The 12,686-nt window shown below is 43.1% G+C and overlaps 1 protein-coding gene across 1 annotated transcript in view; it reads left to right on the top strand.

The window, feature by feature from the left end:
- LOC145355452 (transportin-3) overlaps window positions 1–12,686 on the top strand; it is a 72,562-nt gene that overhangs the window by 34,758 nt on the left and 25,118 nt on the right. Inside the window, exons 13-14 of the mRNA XM_080207574.1 lie at window positions 1,865–1,956; window positions 2,214–2,290. Coding sequence (XP_080063700.1) covers window positions 1,865–1,956; window positions 2,214–2,290 — 169 coding nt within the window. The remainder of the gene's footprint in view (window positions 1–1,864; window positions 1,957–2,213; window positions 2,291–12,686) is intronic.

Raw genomic sequence — 12,686 nt, 5'->3', positions numbered from 1 at the left:
GGCTGGTGTGCTCTCTTGAGTCAGGCTTGTGACGATGTTATCATTAAGGCTCGCAAAGGAATTTCATATCCAGTTGAACTTTGTGTTGGGACCAAGGAAGTAGTTGCATAACTGTTTTCAAACTTTGCAGTTGCTCCCTGATGTCATGTTCCACACTGTTTGGAAGCTGCTAAACAGTCTGGCAGATTCGCAAACAAGTCATAATTTGACTAGGTTGCCCTACATCTCTATTTTCCTTGATGGTTGCATCCATTTTGTCCTACACGTAAAAAACTGTCATCGATTTTCCCTGAAGATTGAGACCATTTATGCAATGAAAAATATCTGCCATATGTGCCAATTTTACAAGCCACTGAAAATTGCTGAAGTGTTGTGGGAGTGCAAATTTTGTGAGGCAAGTGAAAAATAATTCACTTCATCGTGCCACTTGAAGACATGTGAGTATCGTTGCTCGGAGAGCCAATGGTTCTCAGTGGTAGAAGCAGTGATGGTGATCACTGTCCATCTCGTCACATAGAGCTGCAAATATTTGCAAGTTCAGTGGATGGGCCTTGACAAATTAACTGTTTTAATTGCTTCCTCCAAAACGGTCATAAAATTGGCAGGCATTTTCTTTGCAACCGATACCTCCATATGGATGCTGCAGTGAATTGATATTGGTGGTGGAACCACTGTTCTTGCATGTGGAACAACCCCACAGTGTTGGCCTAACCCAGCACAGACCCCACCTGTGCTAACTCCGATACATTTCAACCAATCAATACCAAAACAAAAACAAAAAATCCAAGATGATGGCGGAGTGAGGCGAGTTCTTGCAAGCTTTACCCAGCATACCTTCTAATTTTATGCTTCTAAAACTTCATTCTAACTCATTTAAACTATCTAACAATGCTTTAATGCAATTAACCTTGCATTAAGTTGGTCTTTCTGTGCGCCCTAGCTGTGACTGTAACACTACATTCTACATTCTCTTGTTTCCTTCTCTATGAACGATATGTTTTGTCTGTATAGCGCGCAAGAAACAATACTTTTCACTGTATGTCAATATATGCGACAATAATAAATCAAATGGTTAAAAAAAATGTGAATAATAATGTAACATCAATTATGACATATAAAGGTACACAAAGTTGTATTATTTATTTTGCATGGACCACAGGTTGGGAATGTAGACTGATACCCCCAGTGCAGGACTGTCAGTAGCTGCCCTCTTTCGGATGACTTGTTAAACTGAGGGCCTCTTTTGCTCGCTGAGGTGCTCCTTCAAGAGGAGCCCCTCTGGTGCCCCGGCCAATATTTACCAACATAATGACTAGATAATCTCTTGGATATCATATTGCTGTTTGTGAAAGTTTGCTGTGCTCATATTAACTGTTGTGTTTCCTTCATTACCGTTGGGCAGCTTTGAGCTAACTCTGCCTTCTGGTACTTCTGTGCATCAGTCCAGATCAAAATATGGAGGGCTTGAGAGGCAGGGACTGTATTGTGCTCTGAAATGTGAAATAATTGGAACCAAAAGTCTAATTTCCGCAGAGAGCTGAGTTTGAGGGTTCCACCTAGAACACTGCAAGCTGGGGTTGAGATCAATCCAGTGAGAATTGTGATTTTTATTTTCAGCCGAATGATTCCTTTTTGTGCCTTAAAAAGTACTTGGGGTAATTTAACCTCATGCATCAAAAGGCTGAACCTGCCTGTATTGCAAAGCGAGCTAAGTTAAAATTGCCAACTCTCTTTTTGTACAATCTGCATGTAAAATTTACTTAATGTATTTAAGAGACCCCAAATCTGGCTTGCAACTGATAATATCTAGGTGGAAGATAAATTGTGTGTTTTTTAATTGTATAAATTTCCTTTCTCGTGATAGGCACAGCACTTGTTCTTTGCCGGCTCCCTTTGGAGAAGATTACCGAATGCCTCAGTGAACTGTGTGCTGTACAAGTCATGGCATTGAAAAAGGTAAGAGTGTAGAGTCAGAAAATAGGCAGCGGCTAGTGGACTAGTACACTATCTCTGAGTGCAGCTCAAACTTGTGGCAAACTTCTGCTAATCCTCTCTGCTGATGTCGGGATCTTCCCAACCCAATTTCTGGTGGGCTTTCCATGTCACAAAACTGTCTCTTTTGAAACAGAGTCTCTTCATTTCCCCTCCCTGCTGTCACCACCTGTTCAAGCCCCAGCTCATCAGGTTGTAAGCATGATTTCTTTTACTTCCAGCTCCTGGCACAAGAGCCTGCCAATGGCCTTGCTACGGACCCCACCATATGGCTGGATCGGCTAGCTGTTATTTTTAGGTATGACTATATTTTCTCAAGACCACCTTTATTGCGTTATATAATGATGCAGCTATATTCCCTATTGTGCTGTTGGAATAACAAAGTTGTAAAGGGCCTGTCGTTGAAACAACATTGCAACAGAGTTAAAAGCAAATGCTGGAAATCTGAAGCAGAAAAGAGTATAAAATCTAGTAAGTTATGAGAAATCACTGGTTAGACCTCAGCTGCAATATCCAGAATTGTATCCAGTTCTGGCCACCTCATATTAAGAGGTATGTCAAGGCATTGGATAAGGTGGAGTGCACCTTAAGCTGAGAAAGGTCAGGGAGATTTAATTCCAGCCAGTGGAGAGATCTCCCTCTCTTCCCATTGTTTTTAATTTTATGAGGGCTCCACAATGCCACATAGCCAAATGACTGTATTGAAGTCAAACACATTCACTCTTGCCTCTCAAATTCAGCTGTTTAGTTCATGTTTGGAACAAGGCTGTAATGAAGTCTAGAGCTCAGTGACAGTGGCAAAATGCAGCCACAGATCAATGGGTAGATAAGTGCCACCTGATAACACTTGGCTGATAATTTAAGAGTGGACTGGGGTAGTAGATGATCAGGTTGTATTTCTTTTGCTTTTTGTGGACATGTTCCTGGAACTCATTGCTGGGGGAGGTAGTGGAAGCAGAAATGGTAGTGACTTTTAAGGGGCGTTTTGACAAATATGTAAATAGGATTGGAATTGAGGGATATGGTCCCTGAAAGGGTAGGGGGTTTTAGTTAAGCCAGGCAGCATAGTCACTGCAGGCTTGGAGGGCCAGAGGCCCTGTTCCTGTGCTGTAATTTTCTTTGTTCTTTGATCTACCTGAGTAATTTTCCACATTGTTGGATAGATGTCAGTGATTTGTTGGGGCTACTGGTGTGGCTGGCTTTGGGGCACAAATCTTCAGCACTATATCTGGATATTGTTGGGGCCATAGGCTCTCCTGCATTCACTGTGCTTGACCACTTCTTGATGTTATAGGTAGTGAATCAAGTTGGCTCAAAGCTGAATTCTGTGATGCTGCAGACATCATGATGTTATCCACTCAGCAGTTTTGATTGAAGATGATTGCAAATGCTTCAGCCTCATCTTTTGCACTCAGGTGCTGGGCACTGTCGTTATTGAGGATGGGGATGCTTATGGAGCTTCCTTTTCCCATTAGTTGTTTAATTATCCATCTTCATTTGTAATTGGTTGTGGTAGGACTGAAGAGCTTTGATCTGATCCAATCACAGCTCTTTCAAAAGGGCAATGCAGGTACGATAGTTTGGAAGGTACATGGGCACCTGCCACCTCTTAAGTTCCCTTCCAAGTCTCTCACCATCTTGACTCCAGACGTATTATTCCTTCACCAATGCTGGGTCAGAAATCTTGAATTCCCTACAGTGGTTAGCACTGTTGCATCAAGCACCGGGGACCTGGGTTCAATTCCAGCCTCAGGTCACTGTCTGTGTGGAGTTTGCGCGTTCTCCCCCTGTCTGTATGGGTTTCCCCCAGATTCTCCGGTTTCCTCCCACATTCAAAGATAGAGTCATACAGCATGGAAATAGGCCCTTCGGCCCAACTTGTCCACGCCGCTCTTTTTTTGTTTAGAACCCCTAAACTAATTCCAGTTGCCCACATTCGGCCCATATCCCTCTATACCCATTATACCCATGTAACTATCTATAGAGTCAAAGATGTGCAGGTTAGGTGCATTGACCATGTCGCAAGATGTGTGGGTTGATCAATTAACCATGGTGAACATGCGGGGTTATGGGGTTGGGAGAGAACAGGATCTGGGTAAGAAACTCAATCAGAGAGTCAGTCCAGACTCAATAGGCCAAATGGCCTTCTGCCCAATAGGGACTCTATGATGATTCTAACTACTGCGGCAGCATTTTCACTGTATGGACTGCAGCAATTCAAGAAGGCAACTCATCACTAATTTCTCAAGGGGAAGTAAGAATGAGCTATAAATGTTGCCTTTGCCAGCCATGCCTAGACCTGGTGAATGAATGAAAAAAAATGGATCCCACCCAGACTGTATTCACTGCTCCTGCTATCCTTCATGTTTCAAAGTAGTGTTCAACATGAGGAGTACTGATTTATCACCTGAGGTAGAGATGGTAAGCATTAATCAGAGAATTATTACGATGCAGAAGGAGGCCATTCGGCCCATCTTGTCTGCACTAGTTTTCCAAAGGAGCCTTATGACTTTGTGCCATCCTACTGCCTTTTCCTCATAGATCTGCACATTGTGTCTATTCAGATAATCATCTCATGCCCTCTTGAAACAGGATCCACCACACCTTCAAGCAAAGCATTCCAGATCCAAACCATTTGCTGCGTGGGAAATAATTACTCTCGTTCTTGATTCTTTTATGAGTGGGGACTGTTTCTTTGGTCTGCTCTGTCCATCATCTTGCCCATGAATTTTGGACATCTCCATTAAGTCTGTCCCTAGCCTTCACTCCAAGAAAAACAGTCCCAATTTCTTCAATACATCTTCATAACTGAAGTTTCCCATCCCTGGAATCGTGCTTGTAAACCTCTTATGCACTTTTTGTATTCACATCCTTCCTAAAGTATGGCGCCCAGAACTGTATGCAGTTCTTCAGCTAAGGTCTAACTAATGTTTTATCAAAGTTCAATGTAACCTCCTTGCTCTTGTACTCAATGCCCCTATTAATAAAACTTAGAATAGCATATGCTTTACTTATCATGCTCTCCACCTGTCCTGCCATTTTTAATAACTTAATGCACACGTACACCCAGGTTCATCTGCTCCTATTGCTTTAGAGTTGTACACCTTACTTTGTATTGTCTCTCCATGTTCTTCTTACCAAAATGAATCACCTCACATTTCGCCATCTTGAGCTTCATCTGCCACTCATTGGCCCACTTCATCTAATTCTGTCATTTTTGAAGTTCTCTACTGTACTTCTGACAGTCTGTATCATCTGCATACTATGAATTTGTCCTCTGTCTACCAAGATCTACATCATCTAAAACATATCAGGAAAAGCAAGGATCCCAATATCTGTGGAACAGTGTGAGAAACCTTCCTCCAGTATGAAAAATAACCATTACTCACTGCTTCATGTTACTCAGCTAATTCTGTATTCACGTTCCTTTGTTCCATGAGCTATAACTTTTCTCAGTTCTGTGGTGTGGCACTGTATCAAATGCATTTTGGAAGCCCATATACACCAAATCACTATGCTCATCAATGAGGGAAGAGGATAGCCTAGTAGTATTATTGTTAGACTATTAATCCAGAAATTCCGCTCATGTTCTGGGGATCTGGGTTTGAATCTTGCCACGGCAGAAGGAAGAATTTGAATTCAATAAAAAATAAAAAATGTCTGGAATTAAAAATCTACTGATGACCATGAAACCATTGCTGACTGTTGGAAAAGTTTATCTGGTTCACTAATGCCCTTTACGGAAAGAAATCTACCATTTTTATCTGGCCTTGCCTACAAGTGACTCCAGAGCCACAGCAATGTGGTTGATTCTCAACTACCCTCAGGCAACTAGGGATGGGCAGTAGATGCTGGCCCAGCCAGCGATACCCATGTCCCATGAATGAATACCGGAGTTGGGGGGATTGAGCTATGAGGAGAGGCTGAATAATCTAGGCTTGTACTCGTTAGAGTTTAGAAGAATGAGGGGAGATCTCATTGAGACGTATAAGATGATGAATGGGATGGATAGGATAGAGGTGGAGAGACTCTTCCCGCTCAAAAAAGACAGTAGGACTAGGGGGCACAGCCTCAAGATAAAGGGGAGGCGGTTTAGAACGGAGTTGAGGAGGAACTTCTTCACTCAAAGGGTGGTGAATCTCTGGAATTCTCTGCCCGTTGAAGTGGTGGAGGCTGCCTCGCTAAATATTTTTAAGAAGCGGGTTGATGGGTTCTTGATAAGAGAGGGGATTAAGGGTTATGGGGAGAGGGCGGGAAAGTGGAACTGAGCCACAACAGATCAGCCATGATCTTATTGAATGGCGGGGCAGGCTCGAAGGGCTAGATGGCCTACTCCTGCTCCTATTTCTTATGTTCTTATGTTCTTATGAATAAAAAAATCCTCTCTGGATTTTTCCTGTCTTCAGAAGACTCCAACCAGTTACATATGATTTTTACTTAAGAAATCCATGCTGACTGTTCCTAATCAATTCATATTTTTCCTTGTGATTATTGATTTCATCCTGAATAATTGTTTCTAGAAGCTTCACTTCCGATTAAACTGCCCAGTCTGTAATTGCTACAATCTTTTCTGAACAAAGGCACAATGTATGCAATTCTCCAGTTCTCTGGCAGCTCTCCTGAGCCTAGGGAAGACAGAAGCATTATGGCCAGTGCCCCTGCAATTTCCATTCTCATGTCCATACATGTATCTCAGCTGGTCTCAGTGCTTTGTCAACTTTAATTACTGACAGTTTATCCAATACAAAATATGTTTGTCAGGGTCACATATGGTCACATGGCTTCCCACATACTTCAGGGTGCACATTCAGCAAGTTTTTCCCTGTTGTTTGACCTCTTGTAGGCTGGCCTGCTGGAGGCTCAGGAGTTCAAATGAGAAGTTTTAAGATTAGTCCCCCTCTCCCTGCAGTTTCTAATAACTGAACAGTGTTATGTTGTGGGAAGAATCATTCACCCAACCTGTTTCATAGTATTTAGTCTGTGATGACTAGAGCAAGTTCTAATGGATATTAATGTCATAAACTTCCATGTTTCTGAACTAGATTGCAGAAAGAAAATTCTTCTAAGATACAAGATCATTATTCTCTTAGGTGTGGTTTGATGCATCGGCACCAAAAAGGCATAGGAACCAGATTAAAACATCACCCTTGAGGCCAGTACATTTTGGTGTTGTGGAATGTCCTTCATCCACCAACTGGGATTTCTCCCACCACTAATGATACACCTGTACCTCTATTATACAGGGCTTCTATTACACAGTTGAAAATCCCCTCTCCAAATGCAGCTCACGCTTACAAGAGCAGAATCTGCACTTTTGTTATATACTTAATTTGATGTGGTATGAATATTTTGCACAACTAGGTTTTTTGTTTTTACTCTTTCATGGGCTGTGGGTGTTGCTAGCAAGGACAGTATTTTTTGCCCTTTTCTAGTTGCATTTAAACTGAATGGCTTGCTGGGCCATTTCAGAGAGCAGTTAAGAGACAACTGCATTTTTGTGGGTTGAGTAACGTGCAGGCCAGACCAGGTAAGGATGGGAAATTTCCTTCCCTAAAGGACATTAGTGAATCAGATGGCGTTTTACAACAATAGTGTTGGTTTCTATGGCCATCATTAGTGACACGAGTTTATGTTCCAGATTTATTAACTGAATTTAAATCCGACTAGCTACCTGGCCTCTGAATTACTGGTCCAGCAATGAGGCTCTTCTGAAGTCACGTAATCATTGCTTGTGATAATCCACTCCAAGGCTTCTTCTTGGGTCAGTTGATGAGAGACAGAAGTGTTTGGCTGTCTCATGTTGCCTGCTGTGACAATCCATTCTTCTGGAGTTGCTCCTTTTGCCCTTCCAAAGATGTGTGGGTTAGGTTGATTGGACAAGCTGAATGCCTGATAGTCTCAGAGAGATAAGCAGAGTAAATACGTGGAGTTATGGAGATAGGACTTGGATGGGATTGTTGTTGGTGAAAGCTCGATGGGCTGAATGGCCTTTTTCTGCACTGTAGAGATTGTGTTTCTATATTGTTTGCAGAATTCCACAATAACCAATTATAAATCGGGTTCAGTGACACGGAACTCGTACTGACACAGCACCCATGACTTTGAGAACTATTTTTCCTCTTTCCTTTTTTCCTGGTCTTGGTTTGTGTTCCACATGCTAGCAGTTCTCCTGCATTGTAGGTCTTTACACAGTCAGGAATGAGTGCCTACAGGTGGCTGGGGGCTGTCCTTACTCGAACCATCTCTCCTCCCTGGGCCAGCAAGACTGATGTACATAAGAACATAAGAACATAAGAAATAGGAGCAGGAGTAGGCCATCCAGCCCTTCGAGCCTGCCCCGCCATTCAGTAAGATCATGGCTGATCTGTCGCTGCTCAGTTCCACTTTCCCGCCCTCTCCCCATAACCCTTAATCCCCTCTCCTATCAAAAACCCATCAACCCGCGTCTTAAAAATATCTAGCGAGGCAGCCTCCACCACTTCAACGGGCAGAGAATTCCAGAGATTCACCACCCTTTGAGTGAAGAAGTTCCTCCTCAACTCCGTTCTAAACCGCCCTCCTTTTATCTTGAGGCTGTGCCCCCTAGTCCTATTGTCTTTTTTGAGCGGGAAGAGTCTTTCCACCTCTATCCTATCCATCCCATTCATCATCTTATACGTCTCAATGAGATCTCCTCTCATTCTTCTAAACTCTAACGAGTACAAGCCCAGTTTATTCAGCCTCTCCTCATAGCTCAACCCCCTCAACTCCGGTATCAGCCTAGTAAACCTCCTCTGCACTCCCTCCAAGGCCAAAATATCTTTGCGCAGGTGCGGCGCCCAAAAATGCACACAGTACTCCAGTTGCGGCCTCACCAATGCCCTATATAGCTGCAGCAAGACCTCCCTACTTTTATATTCAATCCCCCTCGCTATGAAGGCCAGCATCCCATTCGCCTTCCTGACCACCTGCTGCACCTGCAAGCTGTGTTTTTGCGACTCATGCACAAGGACCCCGAGGTCCCTCTGCACCATCGCCTGCTGCAGTTTTTCGCCCCGTAAGTAATAGTCCTTCCTACCATTCTTCCTACCAAAGTGGACCACCTCACACTTGCCAACATTAAATTCCATTTGCCATTTCCTGGCCCATTTGCCCAGCCTATCTAGATCCTTCTGCAGACTCTCCACACCCTCTGCACAATTTGCCGTTCCCCCAATCTTGGTGTCATCAGCAAATTTCGACACTCTACACTCGGTTCCCTCCTCCAGATCATCTATATAAATGGTAAAAAGCTGAGGCCCCAGCTCCGACCCCTGGGGCACTCCACTAGTCACCATCCGCCAATCCGAATAGCACCCGTTGACCCCCACTCTCTGCCTCCCATTTGACAACCAATCCTCTATCCACGCTAACACCCTACCCCCAACTCCATGTCCCTCGACCTTCTGCAATAACCTCTTGTGAGGCACTTTGTCAAACGCCTTCTGAAAATCTAGAAAGACCACATCCACCGGCTCTCCTCTATCCACCGCCCTAGACACATCCTCATAGAACTCCAGTAAATTTGTCAGACACGACTTCCCTTTAATGAAACCGTGCTGCGTCTGCTCTATCAAGCAATTCCCTTCAAGATGCCTCGCAATTTCTTCCTTAATGACAGATTCTAACATTTTACCTACCACAGACGTTAAACTAACCGGCCTATAATTCCCCGCCTTTTGCCTGGCACCTTTCTTAAACAACGGCGTAACATTAGCCGTTTTCCAATCATCTGGCACTTCCCCGGAATCCAGCGACGTTTGGAAAATAACCACCAAGGCATCCACTATCACCTCCGCCATTTCTTTCAGAACCCTCGGATGCATTCCATCCGGTCCTGGGGACTTGTCCACAATCAGCCCCTCCAGTCTGTCGAGCACCACCTTTCTAGTAACAGTAATGTCATTAAGACCCTCCAGTCCTACCACCTTTCCATCTGTAGATGAGCTCTGTCCCTGAAACTATGAATCCATATCCCTAAACTGCAAGCTGCACTGAGCTCTTAGCCCCCCTACAACCACTGTGAAGACCCAGGCCTGAAACCCCAAAATGTTTTATGAAGATAGCCTAGACCCTAAGTTTTTACATTTGAATTTGGCACGGGTGAGCATAAAGTGCTTCACTGCGGCTATAACTCAGTTGATCCACTAAGAAGCTTTTATCAAACACAGTTTATTTAAGAACACAGTTAAAATATAATAAAAAGATTTAGCAAAACATTTATCAGTGACAAGATTTAAACATGGCATAGTATGGACCTTAACAGCTAGCTATCTATGATGTTCCAAGCCAAACAGTATCCCAAAAACATACACCCTTTTCTAGACTTGGCACAGAAAGCAAGTATGCTCATGTAATGCTGAGTTTTCAGTTTTTTAACGCCTACTGTGAATTGGTTCATTGAATGTTGGATTAAATCTTTGAGGCTTCCAGTGCTGGAACTTTCCAAAAAGCCTGTAGAGAGAGAAACTGCCTGTCCTCATGAGCTTCTAACAGCAGCTCACAGACAGCAGAATTTCCAACTCAAGAGAGAAGAAGAGCACAATTGCTGCTGTCCATCACAGAATACTACAGACTACTACTCAGACTAAAAACCTGGACTTTTCTGTGGAAATAAACTGTCCCCAGGCATCATCTGACCTGTCAGTCATGCTCTGCCCAACAATTCCAAAAGGACCATAAAACCCCAGGACACTGTATGAAACCAGATTAAAAAATAAACCTGATGTCCATTATATTGCTTTAGTAACAATTAGAGAAACCATCTACAGACAAAGCGGTGCCAATAAAATGCTCAAAGCTGTTTTAAAAACTGCAGAGAGACATGATTAGAAATACATTACATAAAGGCACAGTATCATCACACCACATAGTTGAACTTCCTGCTGTATTCAGTAATGAAACAAAGATTTGCCCTTCACACCTACTCTGTATTGAGGTCAGACCAATGATCTGATCAGTAACAGGATGTTATATTTTTCTTGCCCTCCATTGTCTTTCCTTCCTGCTGATGCAATTGACTCGTGCAAGGCTACATACAGTTCCATGGATGCTGATTGCCCTGACACCTTAATTCCTCACATGTGCAGCCAATGTAGTGATATTCAGCTGCAGAGATATGACAACCAATCTCACACGAGCGTGCATGGTTCCCAGCAGTGTGTATTGCTGCAACCCAGCTGAGATCAGCTAACTGGGCTCAGTGGTAATTGAACCTAGGACCTTCCTGGTCTCTCTGACTCAGCTGCTTACAGTTTGCAACAGCTGATCAATCAGGGTCGCGATGTAATGAAAACCTTTATAACCTTGTTCCTGCAGGTAGCACATTCTCTCGGGCAGTTTGCCATAAATTTACTGCCTCAGAAAACAGGAACTGCAAACAGAGATTAACCCATAGCCTGCTGTACAAACGACATGGTGATTAATACTCACTCTTGCTGTGTGAACAATGGAACTGCTTGATGTTTTAACCCTTAACACTGCTGTACAAATTGTCAGATGGGAAATTCCAATGATTAACTTCATCCTGCTGTACAAACTGTAGATCTGCACATGATTAACTCATAACTTGCTTTGCAAAGTTTGGAACTAGGTATTGGTTTAACTCCTACCTGGCTATGATACTATGCAGTGTAGAGAAATTATTGAAAAAAGTTCTAAGGATCAGGATTAACCAACATCTGGAAAGGTAGGGATTGATCAGATGTAGTCAGTACGGGTTTGTTGGTGGGAGATTCTGGTTAACTAGCTAATTGAGCTTTTTGAGAAGGTAACTAAAATACATTGATGGGGGTAGCGTAATTGATGTGATTTACATAGACTTCAATAAAGCCTTTGACAATGAGACCATGGAAGGCTGGTCAAAAGGATTAGAGCCCATGGGATCCAAGGCAAATTGTCAAATTGGATCCAAAATTAGCTTGTTAATAGGAGGCAAAGGGTGTTGGTGGAGGGTTGCTTTTGTGATTGGAAGCCTGTGATCAGCGGAGCAGCACAGGGCTTAGTGCTGGAATCCTTACTATTTGTTATGGATATTAACAATTTGGATGTAAATATAGAAGTATAATTAGTAAGTTTGCAAATGACATGAAAATTGGTGGTGTTGTTGATAATGGGGAATTAATCTGAGGCTACAGACAGATATTGATCAGCTGGTAAGTTGGGCAGAGCAATGGCAGATGAAAGTCAATCCTGATAAGTGTGATGTGATGCATTTTGGGAGGCCTGCTTAGGGTAGGATATACACAATGAACAGCAAGTTCCCAGGGAGTATTGAGGAACAAAGAGAATTTGGGGATACAAGTCCATAGATTTCTGAAGGTTATAACTCAGGTGGATAGACTGGTGAAAAAGGCATACGAATACTTGCCTTCATTCGGGGCATAGGATTAGGGAGGTCTTGGTACAACTTTATAAAACATTAGTTAGGCCACAGATGGAATATTGTGTGCAGTTCTGGTTGCCACACTTTTGGAGGACGTGATTGCACTGGAGAAGATGCAGAGGAAATTCACTAGAATGTTGCCTGGGATGGAGTGTTTCAGCAATTGGGAGAGACTGGATAGGCTGGGTATGTTTTCCCTGAAGCAGAGGAGGCTGAGAGAAATCTGACAGAAGTTTACAAAATTATGAGAGGCATAATATAGCAGTGTCTGTGAGGTGTAAGTGGTTTAGAG

The sequence above is a fragment of the Carcharhinus amblyrhynchos genome, chromosome 19 (genome assembly GCF_965287045.1).
Source record: "Carcharhinus amblyrhynchos chromosome 19, sCarAmb.v2.hapA, whole genome shotgun sequence".
NCBI classification, from domain to species: domain Eukaryota; kingdom Metazoa; phylum Chordata; class Chondrichthyes; order Carcharhiniformes; family Carcharhinidae; genus Carcharhinus; species Carcharhinus amblyrhynchos.
This window is presented reverse-complemented; position numbering and strand designations above follow the sequence as displayed.